Consider the following 17,293-nt stretch of genomic DNA (forward strand, 5'->3'; position numbering starts at 1 on the left):
CCACTCGTTACCTGTATGAATGGCACCTGTTTGAACTCATCATCTGTATAAAAGACACCTGTCCACAGCCTCAAACAGTCAGACTCCAAACTCCGCCATGGCCAAGACCAAAGAGCTTTCGAAGGACACCAGGAAAAGTATTGTAGACCTGCACCAGACTGGGAAGAGTGAATCTACAATAGGCAAGCAGCTTGGTGTGAAAAAATCAACTGTGGGAGCAATCATCAGAAAATGGAAGACATACAAGACCACTGATAATCTCCCTCGATCTGGGGCTCCACGCAAGATCTCATCCCGTGGGGTCGAAATGATCATGAGAACGGTGAGCAAAGATCCCAGAACCACACGGGGGGACCTGGTGAATGACCTGCAGAGAGCTGGGACCAAAGTAACAAAGGTCACCATCAGTAACACACTACAACGGCAGGGAATCAAATCCCGCAGTGCCAGACGTGTTCCGCTGCTGAAGCCAGTGCATGTCCAGGCCCGTCTGAAGTTTGCCAGAGAGCACATGGATGATACAGCAGAGGATTGGGAGAATGTCATGTGGTCAGATGAAACCAAAGTAGAACTTTTTGGTATAAACTCAACTCGTCGTGTTTGGAGGAAGAAGAATACTGAGTTGCATCCCAAGAACACCATACCTACTGTGAAGCATGGGGGTGGAAACATCATGCTATGGAGCTGTTTTTCTGCCAAGGGGACAGGACGACTGATCTGTGTTAAGGACAGAATGAATGGGGCCATGTATCGTGAGATTTTGAGCCAAAACCTCCATCCATCAGTGAGAACTTTGAAGATGAAACGAGGCTGGGTCTTCCAACATGACAATGATCCAAAACACACCGCCCGGGCAACAAAGGAGTGGCTCCGTAAGAAGCATTTGAAAGTCCTGGAGTGGCCTAGCCAGTCTCCAGACCTCAACCCCATAGAAAATCTGTGGCGGGAGTTGAAAGTCCGTGTTGCTCGGCGACAGCCCCAAAACATCACTGCTCTCGAGAAGATCTGCATGGAGGAATGGGCCAAAATACCAGCTACTGTGTGTGCAAACCTGGTAAAGACCTATAGTAAATGTTTGACCTCTGTTATTGCCAACAAAGGTTATGTTACAAAGTATTGAGTTGTATTTTTGTTATTGACCAAATACTTATTTTCCACCCTGATTTACGAATAAATTCTTTACAAATCCTACCATGTGGATTCATGGATTTTTTTTTTCACATTCTGTCTCTCACAGTTGAAGTGTACCTCTGGTGCAAATTACTGACCTCTGTCATCATTTTAAGTGGGGGAACTTGCACAATCGGTGGCTGACTATAAATACTTTTTTGCCCCACTGTATTTAAATTACCCTGTGTTGTTCATTACCTGACAGCAGAGGTTAGCTTCGCTGTGTTGTCTGAAAGCATGCTGATGGCTCCTTCATCTTCCCCCTCTAAGCCCTGCAGTCAGAACAGACATCACAAGAAGTAGCATGCAAAATCATGCTGTAGTGTTTACAACCGCCTTAAATAGGACTGCATCAGGACTAATCTGCCATATAGTCTTCATGTAAGGTATTGTGATTATAACCTTGATTGCCATGCAATATCATCTTAAATTTCTTGAAGTACAACAGCAGATGGTTAGACATGGGATCTGGAAATTCTCTTGAAAACTTGGGACATAAACTTGGACATATCACCTTAGACTTGAAACTCAAAACTGATGTGACTGACCTCTGAATATGACTTAACTTTGTGACTCAGACAAAGCCTCAAACACTGTGAAACTGGAGCTGGATTGTACCATACTGAGTCTCATGCTGTATATGTGAGTCTTACCATGATACTTTTCAACCGTTTGACTTCATCCTCCTGCGCTCTATACGTGTCCAGCTCCTCCTGAACTGACTCTGCAACCTCTGGGAATGGACTGTAACAAACAACCAATTATAATAACCATATTATAATGATATTCAGTATAATAAAAAGAAAAGAAAAAGGCACTAAAGAAGATGAAGTGTTAGTCAGATAAACTCAGACATCATCAGCATAGAGACCAATGTTATAATGTTCTGATACACACACATCCATACACCCTATTACTGTTTGGCACCTAATAAAGCACTTCCTCAATACAAATTTAAATAGCAAAATGTTTGAACATTGTTGTAGTTATTCCAGTGTGACTCCAGAAATAGTAACACAAAGGTTTTTGCTGTCGTCTGTTTAAATTAAATACAGATTTTAGAAAAGTAAAAATGGGACATAAAGCGTTGGGAATATTAACCTTCCCAACGCTACTGAAAATTTATCAACTTTCCTTAAAAGTCATGTCTGTACTGGAAAACCAGGAGATTAAAATGAACACTATCAATACGGCCAAGAAGTGTGGCATCCTGGCCTTAAACATGTCAGGAATGGTATGCCTAGTCCAAATAATATTTAGCCCCAAATCCCACATTTCTGTGCCAAGTTAAGATAAATTGTAGGGCTGTTAATGTTAACTCGCATTAATCCGTCACCTTAAAATTTTTTATGCAATAAACCAATCAGGTGTGCAGAATGACTCAAAATCCTTGAAATGTCTCTGTCAACGCATTTCGGGCAGTTTGTCTATTCTGCGCTCCAGATGGGTTAATTGCGTTAAAAACTTAAAGCGTGTTAATCGTGATGGTGGATTAGCACACGTTAACGCGGTCATCTGTCCATTCAATATTTGGTCAATGCCCTAGCTTTTATTGTTCAGTAAAAAGCACTTTCAGCGGTTACTGAGCTTTAATACCAGGACTATAAGGATGCATTCAATTATATCTTACACATATTAGTTGCACTTAAACTTGCAAAATCTGAAAAGAGGCTTTCACATGTTCACAGATGAATGAACAACTAATATATGGGAAACAACATGTAATTTAATTCTATGATTATTCTGCTGATTATTCTGTTAAAAGATTTCAAAACAGGTGCCAGAAAACAGCCAAAAAGATTTTCTAAAATAAAAATGTCATAAAAGTCAAAGATATTTCATTTAACATCATACAAAACAAAGAAGTCCTCTTAAGAATGAAGTTTAATTTAGAGTTGTTAGCATTTTTACTCTAAATGATGATGATCTAGACTGAAACAAAACACCACCTCTTTGGGAACTGACCTGCCCTTGTGTTTCTGCCAGAACTTGTCAGCGGCAGTCAAGTCATAGGTCTTCCTGCTCTTCTTCTTTGGTCTAGCACCAGCTGATGGCTCTGCCCCCATACCCTCCTCCATCACCACCCTGTTCAGATGGAAGTCCTGGTGGACACAGGAAAACATTTTTTTTTTAAGTATTGTTGGCTAATATTTTGTCCAAGTGCTATGATTATTGCTGTTAGTCGGTTATTTTGGTATGTTAGAGCTCATCACAGAACTAAAACTAATCCAGTTTTCTGGAATATATGTTTTTATTATAAAACCTGATCAAGAATCCAGGAAAGCTATTCCGAGAAGAAGTATTGGTGTGCTAAAGAAAATTGGAATGAGCTACAGAGCAAAGACAATCTTTCCTACAGCACATCGTTGCTAATTCCAGTACACTAAATGGCGCCAAACGCTGAGAAGAACCATAATATTATTGTTACCATGAAAACAGAGGAGGCATAGTAACAAACACTTGGTGTTACAATCCAGTCTCCTGTTGGGGGGGCGTGGTCACGTTTACAGGAAATAGAGACGGAGATGTGGAGTCGGCAATGCTGCCATCTGGACTGATGCAGCACTTACTGGCAAAACAAGGCCACAAACAGAAATCCATCCTAAAGCAGGCTGACACTTTTTCTTTTTATCTTCCAACAAAAAATCAGTATGTTCAAAAGTTATAGTAAAGTGTCTGATTCAGACTTCTTTCAAGATGCTAATTTCAAAATAACTCCCACACAAACTAAGCTAAAATTGACTAATAACATCCATAAGTCAGGCAGGCTAGATGAGATAACTTCTGACGCTACTTTTATCATTTATATACACTTTTTATTTGTATTGTCTAGCAGCTTTCATAGACGCCTACACTATCCAGCAATGAGGTCTGCCTTACCCATATTAATCAGATCAGATCTAGAAGTTTATTTGTGCTATATTAACCAGATATGTAAAAATCTGACTTTCTAAAAATCTTAACACACTTTCTGAAGAGAAAGTGATAAAGAATAAATATGAGACCAAATGACTCCTTAAGAGTGATGGTTTATGGGCTTTATTAGCAAAAGCTGAACTTTTATGAGAGCAAGCACATTTGTGTGTGTGTGTGTTGATTACATAATACATCATTCACCTCTACATTCCAGTGCTGTCAGTATTAACCTCAACACCTCACTAGTTGACAGCACTCTGGCAAGAATTAGTGTGAGAATTTGTGTGCATTGTGGGAACATGGGGATATGTGTTTCTGACAGTCATATAAATGTGACTATGATTCAGTAAGCCCCCATAATGTGCGTACAGTCATCTGAAAAACAAAATACACCCTCCTTCAGTTCTAAGGTTTTATATATTAGGACATTAATAAAAACATCCAGTCCTTAGCAGTTCTTAGAATCAGCTAAATACAGCCACTGAAAAATACAACACACTACACCTGTTTATTATTTAACAAAAATTAAGCCAAGATGCCAAAGTAGTATATTAGAAATTAGGTACACCGTTTCTGCTTCCATAGAAATTAAAGGGGTAAATAATAGTCAGGGGCAGATAATCAAGTGCACTTAATATGAAAAAAATGAAATGTTTTTTTTAATGCTAATCTTTTTTCTTTTTTTTTTTTTTAACAGTTTCAATTTTTTTCGGCTACAAATTAGATTTTTGTCAGTTTCAGACTTTGTGTTGTGGGCTTGTATCAAGGAGGAGGGACAGAGCATAGGAAAAATGATGGTAGGTCGCTAACCCATGGGAGCTATGAGCGCAGTAGAGAAATCTAAGAATCGTCCATTCATTTCTCCGTACTATATGGAAATTAGAATTCCCAAACTTAACACAACTTTAATCTTCTTTTGTAACAGAATCTTTTGACATGCTGCACTGAGTAGCATCAAAACTCAAATGACCATTGAGAACTGAAAGCAAAACGGCTCCATTTTTATTTTCCCTAATTGTGAAGCATTTGTCAGAGACCAAGCAGAGACTGAAAAATGAGGCCAGTGACATGCTAAAAGTTACTGTTTCTCTAAAAGTCAATTGAGTTTGACTCCAGAAGCGATTTAATCCCCACAGACCCCAATCCCCATCTTAAAATGTCCAAATTTAGGACAAAAAACAGAATGTTTTCAGCCCAGTACTTGTTAAAGGTTTTGGTCTCTATAGATAGTTTCCCACTTAAAAATTGAATAATGGATAACTGCTTTCTTTTTTAAAAAACTCATCCAATGGAATATTGGAAAGTTTAAAGTTATGGCAGTGGCTTCTTTGATTGACAGGTGTGCTAACAAAAGAGGCTGTAGCTGTTTGTAGTCTGCTAGGAATCGCCTTCACTGAATCCAGCCAATGAAATGGACTCTACTGTGTTTGTGATGGTGATGGCACCATGAAATTTGTTGTGTACCACATGGTTTTGCAGCTTCAAAGACAAAAGGAAAAGCAGAAGTATTTCTGGTCATTCTCAGACAGGTGACTTCTTACCAGCACATCATGAATCAGCGCCTGGTAGGTCCAGGTGTGATGGAGGGGCGTGGCCATGTCCACATTACGATCTACCAGGACAAACAGGGGTCTCTGAAAGCTAGAGGGGAGAGTATAATACTGATGAGCGTGGTTAAACACAGGGCCAATATTTAAACTGGCAGAGAAAAAATATTGCATGATGGGAGATAGAGTCTCACATGGACTCAAAAACTAAAGTAAACCATACTGATTACCTTTTATTCAGTGGATATCTAAAGCAATATTGTCAATGTTAACATTAATGTTAACATGTTGAAAGTCGATCTAGATCTTCCTCTAATATAAATACATACAGTATATACTGTGTGTTTTTCTACCATTTAACTCCTCATGCTAATGCTAGTTGAGCAACACTACAGAATGAGAATGGTACAGACTAAAATAATAACTGAAACAAAGAAGAAAAAATGGCATCACCTGATTTATATTCCCAATATTTATAATTTTGCAGAAACTAACATATTCGTTAAGAATGCTGACCTGAACTGTCCAGCAGTCATGCTGTCTCCTGTGAACAGACTGTTTCTGGCATCACGCAGGTTCTCACGGAGCTTTTTGTCCAGTTTCTACACAAACAAGTACACAATTCAACACAAAGCATTCCTATTTCCACAAAATTATAATGACTAAAGTGAATGCCTTTAATATTTTTCTGTCCAATGTGTTATTTTTGTTGGAAATCTTGGATGCTGGTATTCATAGGGATGATTTTTTTTAAAACAAACTATTCACCTAAATGTTGTTCCAGTTCACAAAAACAACAAAACAAAACAACCAGATTTGGGTTTCTGAGCAACCTCTTGTTGGAGCTAGGCCCAGGGGGATCAACGTGCATATAGTGATTGGGTGTTAGCCCTTGGGGCCTGGAAGGGCTCAGCCTAAATAAGCCATATGGGCCACCCCTTCTATGGACCCACCACCTGTAGAAGGGGTAATAGAGATCCAGTGGAATGTGGATTTGGTAACATTTGAAGCCAGAGACCATGGTCCGATCCCCAGTTGCTGAAACTCTGCTTTGGGTAACTGGAATAGGTAGCTAGTGAAGGAGGAGTCTGGGCTAGTACTTGAGGCCACTGAATCTGAGTGGAACATGTTCTGTACTTCCATTGCTGACATGGCTGTACGGAGCAGCGGCTGCAAGGGGGATGGTGCCTGTTGTGGTGGTAACTCCCAAACCAGATGGTAGACACTGGAGGTGAAGAGAGCTTTCAAGCTAAAGGAGTCGTCCTATTAAACATGGTTAACTTGAGGGACTCCGGAGGATACTGACAGGTACTGGCAAGCTAAGCGGAGCGCAGCCAAGGCAGCAGCCAAGGCAGCAGCCAAGGCAGCAGCCAAGGCAAAAACTGGGGTGTGGGAAGAGTTCGTTGAGGTCACAGAGCAAGACTTTTGGTCGGCCTTGAAATGTTTCTGGCAAACGACTCAGGAGAGGAAGAGCAGGTTCCCATCAACATGCAATATAGTGGGGATGGGACTCTGCTAGTCTCAACTGAGGTCATAGGTGGGCAGTGGAAGGAATACTTTGAGATACAATGAGCAGTTTGTACATGTTAGAGTGGACTCACCACAGCAACCATTTCTGCTGCGTTTCCTCTAGGACAGCGGATGATCGGAACCGCACCTGGTCAACAACAATACACTTTAATGAAGTCTCATTAAACTTAACAACAACAAAAAAAATAATAATGCCAATTGCCAAAGAGATACACATCTTTATCAACAGAATCCCTAAATTAGAAGGTTAAAATGGTTTACAGACAAATAGAATTCAGAGAGATGTTTTCTTCCAATGAAGCATCACTACTTGGTTCAATGTTGAGCCACTATTTAATAAGAATGATGTGCAAATAGTGAGTTACAGGTAACTTAAGGTTGTCAAAAAAAACCTTCAAATACTATACTGACTATTGTGGTCTAAAAATGTTGAGACCAGTTTTACAAAGAAAAATTGACTCTAAAAGGTCAGTTTTACTGACAGAGTCAGAGAGTTAGTCTAACTTTCTAACTGAACTTTCAGATCGACCCAGTGAATAGCTGTCCCAACCTACAGACCAACACACAATCCCCAGAAAATTCTGACAAAAGAGTTCACCATTACATGAAAAGCTTATTCATTCTTCTTTGGCTGGTTTTCACTGATCTAAATTGCCATGTGTGAAACAGTATTACTGTATATACTACATTAGTGAAGAGGACTGATTGCATTTGTGATTATAAATCGTTAACAGAAAACTAAGAGATTTCCACTCCCATCTACATACTTTGGCCACTGTGGTATTGTGCCAATTTGTCCTTACTGTAAACTAGCAAAGCTACTGTGGTTTTGACAGAGTCGAGGGAGTTTGACAAGTTGAGGAGTTTTTACCCCGATAATAAAAAAAGATTGTATTACCATCTAGTGGACTGTAACAGTAACACACCCAACTGAAAAAAAAATGCTTCAGCTAAAAAAATAAACATTGTGAAATCCAGGTGAATTTGTAAGCACACAGATATCAGATATTTGCCTTGGCTGTCATTCTATGAGCCACACTCACCAAGAGTGACGAAGAAACAGAAAAGACTGTCTACAATGGTGTCCATGATGGCCTCCATGTCTGTGTCCTGGATGTCTGCCCTGTTGATGGCTGCACAGGAGTGAAAAAACAGGCAAAGCAGAAACACTTACTCTGTGTTTATTTAAGTAGAAAAGGTGGCAGCTAAAACAACATGTCTCTTCTAGTCATTATATTACGTCTAGTATAGGAAGCTATGCTCACTATATATATAAGTGTGTTTGTGTTGGTCATTCAAGTTTCAGTGACTAAAGCTGTCTGTATGTCATACTATTTCCTTTGAATTTAATAAATGTCAGTACACATAATATGAAATACAAGACAAGATACTCCTCTTTACACATACATATCCATCAGGGTTTTATGACACATAATGTGTTGTGTTCTTTTGCTAATCTACACACCTGATAGCTTAACTCTTAATACATGGATTTCAGGTTTATACTGAATTATGTGCAATAAACCACCATTTGTCACAATCTTAGATCAGTTCATCACAAACTACTTCTGCAATGTGAAATATCCTGCTGATATTTTAGCAGAACCTTTAAATTAAAATATTATTACACTTCAATTAAATCTAAGTAGATTTAAATGGATAAGTGAAATAATGATTTCAGACGAGGCAGGTGAAGGCACCTCAGTAGTCTCGGGGACAGATTTGCTAATGGTCTGCACCAGCATGTAACCCTCTTTTAGTGTTAGGGTCATTGTTTAGCTCAGTGTGCCAAGTAGGGCTGCCACGATTTGTCGACTAGTCACGATTACGTCGACTATCAAAATCGTCGACGACTGATTTAATAGTCGACGCGTCGTTTGAAACTTTGTAAGATCACAAAAGACGCAGGAATAAGTGGCAGGATTTAAGAGTGTAATAACGGACTGAAACAGAAGATGGCAGCATTGCATGTACAAGGATGTCAGCTACCGTTAAACCCCGAAGAAGAAGCAGCTGTGTCCCAGAATTCATAGCGCGGCCCAGCGCAGTTTCCAACAATGGCGGCAGCTAGTTAGTTTTAATGTTACTCTTATTATTCTTTCTGGGTCACAAAATAAACGTTTAACATATTTTCAGGCGAGAATGTAGCTGTGTAAACCTCAAATATCTGCTCAGTTTATCAGGACACCACATATTTTCAAAAGCGCTCCGACGTTTTCGGAGACATCTGTTACCCACTAGCTCGTTAGCGAGCCGGGGGCTAGGCTCACTAGCGCCCTGAGAACACCGGACTCCCCGCAAATCGTTTTCAAACCCACCGCCGTCTTTCGCTACTCAGGTTAAATATATATGAGTCACTTAGATAACTTAAAATGTTATTGTTTGGCTTTTTTTTTTTTTTAGTATTTTATTTGTTCCTGAGTAAATCAGTTTGTCTGAGATTAAAGTTATAGTTTTTACACAGCTGAATAAACGTCAAGCAGACAACTGATTATCAGAAGTGTGAGATGCTCCAGAATATACTCCAGTGTCCTGTTATATTTTAGATAGCAAGGAGTTTATTAAACTTCACTGAAACAATCTGCAAATTTCATTAAAATTTAATAAACTATCATCTTGTCTTTATTTTTAGTTAGCACAGACCTTAAACACTTAAAGCTGTAAGCTAATGATAGTTATATAAGAGCAGATGCTGCTGGTGCAATAAGCTGTAGTTTTACGTCTAATGGATGATGATCTGATTAGACGACTAATCGCAAAAATAATCGGTGACTAGTCGACTATCAAAATAATCGTTTGTGGCAGCCCTAGTGCCAAGCAGGTGATGTATATGCCATGAAGTGAACACAGCGGTCCAGGTTCTAATGTGCTCCGGGTTATTTGTAGTATTTGCCCTTACCCTGCTCTGTTCTACTTTGCTGTCATCTCCTGGCTGCTTTTATCATAATAACTCAAAAAAACAAGACCCACAAAAATGATGACCAAAAAAAGGTCCTGTCAGAATTTCCTAAAGCAACACGTTGTGTTTTGTACTTTAATTCCATGTATTTCCATACATATGTTTCCGCTTGAGAGGGCAAAAGTTTTTAGAAGAACAGTATAAATGAATCGCACAAACCCAATTTACTAAGGTTTGCGGTCTGCAATTTGCTGCAAACTGTGCTGGAGAAAAAGCAATTGCTGTGGCTGTGACATCTGCTACTGACAGTGCTCACTGGTTTGGAAAGGGAGGGGAAAAATTATGTTGTCAAAACATCTTGTCCTCAGGCTGTGGGTGCTGTACTGGAGCTCTCTGGTTTCTGTAAATGTATGTTTGGATGAAATAATGCCACCACGTGGGGGGTGAGGAGCATTAAATTGTTCATTAAAACACAGGTAAGTGCTACATAGCTAGATTAAACAAACTGCCACACGTAAATCTTACATTTTGTTGACTTGGACTTTCAGAAAAAAAGTTCCTATAGTATTCATTTATCTCATAAATGCTGTGTCATAACAGTAAAGCTGAGTGAGTATTTTTCCAGGTCAGGTAAACCCGTAGGTCAGGTAAACCCGTAGGAAAGGGTTAGGAGATGTATGCTCACATGTTGGTGCCATACTCTACGCCCCTCTGACAGTTATAAATACATAGTGAGTAGTGCATTCAATAGCACAGTAACTATCTGGCATTTTTAAACTCAAAGATATTCAAAGGAGGGCTGGAGAATAAAGAACTGCTGAACTGTTTTGCCCACCAAGTCTGGCATGACAACTATGGATTGCCAAGTACTTTTGAAGGACTTCTTCGTGTGTGTACATCACTATCATATACTTTTATCTCTTATATTGTCACTTGATTTTCTGATCTTCCTATTTAGCTTCTTCCGTGAAGCACTTTGAAACGTGACTCAATAAAATGTTTCAAATAAATTATTTTATTAGAAAACAATAATATACATCTAAAAACCTCACAACATCAAAATGCTGTTTGAAGCTTCAGATTTGGTTTTAAGCTTCAACTTACAGTTGTGGTCAAAAGTTTACATGCACTTGTAAAGAACATAATATCAAGGCTCTCTTGAGTTTCCTGTTATTTCTACAACTCTGATTTTCCTCTGATAGAGTGATTGGAACAGATACTTCTTTATCACAAAAAACATTCATGAAGTTTGGTTCTCTTATGACTTTATTATGGGTTAACAGAAAAAAGTGATCACATCTGCTGGGTCAAAAATATACATACAGCAGTGCTAATGTTTGGTTACATGTCCCTTAGCCATTTTCACTTCAATTAGGTGCTTTTGGTAGCCATCCACAAGCTTCTGGTTGAATCTTTGACCACTCCTCTTGACAGAATTGGTGCAGTTCAGTTAAATTTGATGGCTTTCTGACATGGACTTGTTTCTTCAGCATTGTCCCCATGTTTTTAATGAGCTTTAAGTCAGGACTTTGGGAAGGCCATTCTAAAACCCTTATTCTAGCCTGATTTAGCCATTCCTTTACCACTTCTGATGTGTGTTTGGGGTCACTGTCCTGTTGGAACACCCAACTGCGCCCAAGACCCAACCTTCGGGCTGATGATTTTAGGTTATGTTGAAGAATTTGAAGGTAATCCTCCTTCTTCATTATCCCATTTACTCTCTGTAAAGCACCAGTTCCATTGGCAGCAAAACAGCCCCACAGGATCAAACTACCACCACCATGCTTGATTGTAGGCATGGTGTTCTTGGGGTTAAAGGCCTCACCTTTTCTCCTCCAAACATATTGCTGGGCATTGTGGCCAAAAAGCTAGATTTTTGTTTCGTCTGACCATAGAACTTTCCTCCAGAAGGTCTTATCTTTGTCCATGTGATCAGCAGCAAACTTCAGTCGAGCCTTAAGGTGCTGCTTTTGGAGCAAGGGCTTCCTTCTTGCACGGCAGCCTCTCAGTCCATGGAGATGCAAAACACGTTTGACTGTGGACAATGACACCTGTGTTCCAGCAGCTTCTAATTCTTGGCAGATATGCTTTTTGGTGATTCTCGGTTGACTCTTCACCCTCCAGACCATTTTTCCCTCAGCAGCAGATGACAGCTTGCGTTTTTTTTCTGATCGTGGCAGTGACAAAACAGTGCCATGCACTTTATACTTACAAACAATTGTTTGCACTGTTGCTTTTGGGACCTGCAGCTGCTTTGAAATGGCCCCAAGTGACTTTCCTGACTTGTTCAAGTCAATAATTTGGTCCATGCTGAGCTCCTTTGACTGTCCCCATTGTAGCGTTTGTATCCAATGAGCCCTATTTAACTGGCCTCAGAGAAGTCACCAGCTGTAGTCACTCATAATCACTCACAAGAAGTTAAGAGGCTATGCTATGAAGCTCATTTCACTGACAACTTTCTAAGTCACCAAAATTGCTAATTCATGTTGCTGTATGTATATTTTTGACCCAGCAGATGTGATCACTTTTTTCTGTTAACCCATAATAAAGTCATAAAAGAACCAAACTTCATGAATGTTTTTTGTGACAAAAGAGTATCTGTTCCAATCACTCTGTCAGAGGAAAATCAGAGTTGTAGAAATAACGGGAAACTGTAGATTTAGATCACAAAGACAGAAAGGTGTGTGTGTGTGTGTGTGTGTGTGTGTGTCTTTGTTTTACCATGGTAGGAAATGAGCTCCTTATTTTGATGGCAGAGGATGAACATATCATCTTCCAAAGTGATAAAGTTTAGATACTGATCAAACACCTGAAACACAAACAGATATCAGCCTGATTAATTAGTGCTGGACACAATAATGTTACACCTGCTCGGTGAATCTATTACAAAACCTGTGTTACTGAGCTGATATAAATTATCCCGCAAGGTTGCAAAGAGAAGGAAGCAAAAATAATGACCACAATCTAGCAATAATAATAATAATAATGATAGTAATAAAAGCAAAAGTAAAAAAATCAAATAAACCTTTTAATATTTACATTTGTCAAATGTTGCTAATTTTTTTGTTATTTAATAAATTGTCATTGCCTTATTGAAATATTTTTGCATTTTAAACATTTATTTAGTTGTCACTGCACCAAAAAGGAGTGCTTCATAAACACAGAAAGAACGTAACCTTGGTGACTTGGGTAACAGCGTTAGCAGCCAATGCGGCACTGGCAATGTCCTCCAATTTACTTCTACTGATGGCAGAGATGAAGTTCAGATAGTATGACTCATACAGCTGGTTCCTCAAGTCCTACACACACACACACACACACACACACACACACACACACACAATGATGAGATTGCGAATATGATGAACAATGCATTTCTAAAAATTAGTGCGTAGTAGGCCAAAATATCTCAGTCTGACAAGTACTGATTATTGGATCGTTAAATAATCAACAAAAATGTTTCCAGAGCTCAAGATCATCCCTAAGTGTCCACACTATATGTGCCACAATTTTAAAAAAATGACATGACACAACAGAACCAAGACATCCTTTAAGAATCGGGATCAATTCATCAAGTTCTGTTTTCCCTCCACACCAAGCAGCAGTACTTGGTTCTTTATTGCAAGCAAGTTCTGTATTAGAGTATTCTGACAACAAAAATCCAGAAAATATCCCAGTGTGGGATGCTGAGTATCATCAGTTGCTAAAAGATGACAAATGATAATAACAATATTTTGCTGCTGCATTTTTAACCTCTAAGAACCTGTCGTCCACATATGTGGACATCACATTTTGGGATGTCTAGACCACAATATTAAATTTTGCACAATCAACCCAAATAGCAAAGAGAAATTAAAGATTCATGCAATTAAAGAGTTCAAGAGTTAAAGAGGCATTAGGAGGTTAATGAACTCATCAAATCACAAAAACACAGAAACTTGGGCTTAAATTTAAGAAGGAAAGCCGTGAGCTTTCCTCACAGATGACACAAACACAGAAAAATGATAAATCATTTCTCAATAAAAAGGAAAGGTCAAGCTCCAGAAAGGCGGACGAATAAACGAATAAAGCTGGGATTGTCAATGTTTTTACCAAACTTTAATGACAGATGAAAATTAAACGGGATAACTGAAAAATGATTTGAGCTTTTAGCGTCTTTTAGCTCATGGTTTTGGTCCTGCAACTTCTGAAAGGAACTCTTCTGTAATTCCCAGAGTAGATAAACGCACTCAGGCAAAGAGCTGAGTGCAGCTTAATGAGTTACTGTGTGCGATCACCTGACAAATCCTGTCGATGTTCTCCTCTGTGGGCATGACGAAATAAATAGCAGGAACATCTGGAATAGGATCTCTGTCTGAATGAAGCAGCCTGAACACACACACACACACACACACACACACACACACACACACACACACACACACACACACACACACACACACACACACACACACACACACACACACAAAATTTTTTCTCTGTTAAAAACTGCAAAACGAAACAAAAGTAAAATTTGGGAAACAGCTGCCCCATAATCAACTGCTACAATGTTGTGCAAAACTCTTGTTTCTTTATATTTTGCTAGGAAAATGAAACATTTTTAGCAATTATTATTTTCACAGATTCAACTGAAGAAATGTATTAATTCATTCATATTTTGAATCTATTTATGAATTTCTATAATGATTATATAACAGCAAGTTTTTTGTTATACACAACTGATTTCAGAAAAAGTGTGTGAAAGTTTTGGTGCCAAAACCACAGCATATTTAAACCGAGGTAAACAGCTGAGGTGACTCTCCAGTGCCTTCTCTGAGAGGAGCATGTGACCAGCTGGCTTTGTGGTGATTACCGATGATTATGATTATTTTTGATTATGTAATATTTTGTTTTGCTGTTCTCTTAAAACAGCTCTGTGTGTGTGTGTGTGTGTGTGTGTCCTACAGATGCAGAGTGATGCCCATGTCTCGGAGCTCTTTGACAGACAGCAGTGGGGAGATGATGTCTTGGCCAAACCGGTCATATATTAACACCTGCAGAAAAGGCAGAGATCAAAAGACTTTTTCTGACCCAGGCAGAAATCACAAATACAAAGTCTTACTGATAAACCACACAACACTTATTTATGTGACTGCTTTCACTGTGTGAAAAGTCTGGCATGTGAAAGCAGTGATTGCTAGTGGAATGCAGATCTGAGGGTGAACTACTGATACATACATACACTGATTAACAGCATGAAAGATTGAGTTGGGGATGTGGGCTGGCACTGACATCAGCTGATTTGCCAGCATTGTGGCTTAGGTTGACTACATGGCCTATGTGAACTATAGAATTATTATGTATTTATTTATTAAACTTTGAGTTCACCTTGAAAAGCATGACATTCTTCATTACACAGTAAGCACGTACACTGTCCCTTCAACTCCTCTTAGAAACACAGGATGTGGATTTTAAGAGGCTGAGTTAATCCTAAATAAGATTTAACACACAATGCAGCACACTGCATTTTCTGAAGACATTGAGCATTTATGCACGGCGAGTATGAGTCTCAGTATTTAAGTCATGATTTCAGGCTGGATGTTTTTCCTTGACGCCTGTTGAGTTACTGCACTGTCAAAGTGACTTACCTTCCATACTGGCTCAGCTGCAGTGTTCTTCAGAGGAGGTGCATTGAAGTTCAACATTCGCTTCAAAGCGACTGCAGAAATGCAACACAGAAACTTTTATGTTAGGGCACACACAACCAGATCAGTATCCACATGGCTAATAAATACTGCTCCATTAATACTAGCTTAACTGAGAAGCAGTTGTTTCTGTAATCAAAATGTTGTTTTAGACATCTCAACAAATACTCTTCTGAAATATGTCAAGGGTTTAACATGCTTTTTTTTTTAAATAGTGAAACGAGCCTGGGGATATGGCATGCCATATGACAAAATAAAGCCTAAAATCTTTGCATTTTAGGCTTTATTTGTCACATTTGTTTCTTAAAAATATCAATAATGACTATCTGCTATGATAATCATAATTGACTAACTGTTTCACTTTTGACTAAAAACGAAATTCTGTAGGATGTGAGTTTAGTGTGTGGAAACATTTCTCTGAGCATTTCATAGAGAAAATATTTATTAACTTGAAACTAGACTACTGATGCAGTCCTCTGGGACTGCAGTAAACAGCTAGCTTTATTTTTTGCCAGCTATCGATTTGATAATCCCACTAATCACTGCAGCTCTAGATCACACATTGATAAATCTCTTTATTCACTGACCAGACTGCCCACAAAAATATTCAATAAATGTACTTGAATAAAAAAAAGTATATGCAAGAATAAGACATCCACATTCTCCTGTCCATCCAATATTTAATATTAATAAATAATATTAAAAAGCAATACAACAATAAACTGATCCAAACAACAAAGCTTACTGAAACCATAAGAGTATAATCACATGATGACGAGAGGATTCATCCAGTGTATATGAAGCTAGAAACTAGAAATAGCTTAAGGCTTTCTTCACAGTTAGCAGGAGGCTAGCTATCCGTAGCTATTTCTACCGTAGTAGACCTAGCAGCACTGATAGCTGACAGGACGACGGGTTAACTTTGGGTAAATAATTTAACAGTGTGGTTGACAAGTTAACGTGTCTGTAAATATAGGAAAAATGAACGAGTTCCGCTATAAATAGTGAAACAGGAACATTAATGAAGTAGCTCAGCCCCTGTTAGTTTAGCGCGTAGTTTAGTTTGTCAGCTATTTAAGAGGGGGAATGGTATCTCAGTCAGACTTCGGGTTGGTGGACCTCTCCACAGACCGTCAGCGCTGCTGTCTTTCGCCTGATATAATGCTAACGAAGGAAAGAAAACATTTTAACAAACCTGTCTGCTTCTCCCGGACAGACGCCGCCATGTTTGATGTTGTTAGTTACGGAGTGACTGATGACGTGGCACCAGCTCGACGTCAGCTCACACGTCAGAGAAGAGTAGAAAGTGAAGAGGTCTCACTCTGGTGCTGTTTAACAGAGAATACAAGAAAGAACGCAGATCATCAAAGTAAAGTTCCGTTTTCCAGTAGACCAATAATGAAATTTTTAACAGCTGTTTTTCAGAGTTATGTGGTCCTCACAAAACAGCCACTACAGGCACTGATTTAATAGAATATGAGGAATTGATTAGGAGTATGAAATATTTGAAATGAGCTCAGCCTTAATTCAATTCAATTCAATTTTAT

The 17,293-nt window shown here is 38.9% G+C and overlaps 1 protein-coding gene across 1 annotated transcript in view; it reads right to left on the minus strand.

The window, feature by feature from the left end:
- The window catches only part of scfd1 (sec1 family domain containing 1), a 37,774-nt gene extending 20,752 nt beyond the window's left edge, over positions 1-17,022 (minus strand). The window contains exons 1-13 of the mRNA XM_085391073.1: positions 16,942-17,022; positions 15,690-15,760; positions 15,007-15,095; positions 14,340-14,430; positions 13,239-13,361; positions 12,784-12,871; positions 8,207-8,296; positions 7,235-7,290; positions 6,150-6,235; positions 5,628-5,727; positions 3,136-3,272; positions 1,824-1,914; positions 1,369-1,442 (exon numbers count right to left, since the gene is read on the minus strand). Coding sequence (XP_085247199.1) covers positions 1,369-1,442; positions 1,824-1,914; positions 3,136-3,272; positions 5,628-5,727; positions 6,150-6,235; positions 7,235-7,290; positions 8,207-8,296; positions 12,784-12,871; positions 13,239-13,361; positions 14,340-14,430; positions 15,007-15,095; positions 15,690-15,760; positions 16,942-16,972 — 1,127 coding nt within the window. The 5' untranslated portion in view covers positions 16,973-17,022. The remainder of the gene's footprint in view (positions 1-1,368; positions 1,443-1,823; positions 1,915-3,135; positions 3,273-5,627; positions 5,728-6,149; positions 6,236-7,234; positions 7,291-8,206; positions 8,297-12,783; positions 12,872-13,238; positions 13,362-14,339; positions 14,431-15,006; positions 15,096-15,689; positions 15,761-16,941) is intronic.
- Between the last annotated feature and the right edge of the window lie 271 nt (positions 17,023-17,293).

The sequence above is a fragment of the Rhamphochromis longiceps genome, linkage group LG19, assembly GCF_057381845.1.
Source record: "Rhamphochromis longiceps isolate RC_006_pf linkage group LG19, R_longiceps_female_GT1.1, whole genome shotgun sequence".
Taxonomy (NCBI): Eukaryota; Metazoa; Chordata; class Actinopteri; order Cichliformes; family Cichlidae; genus Rhamphochromis; species Rhamphochromis longiceps.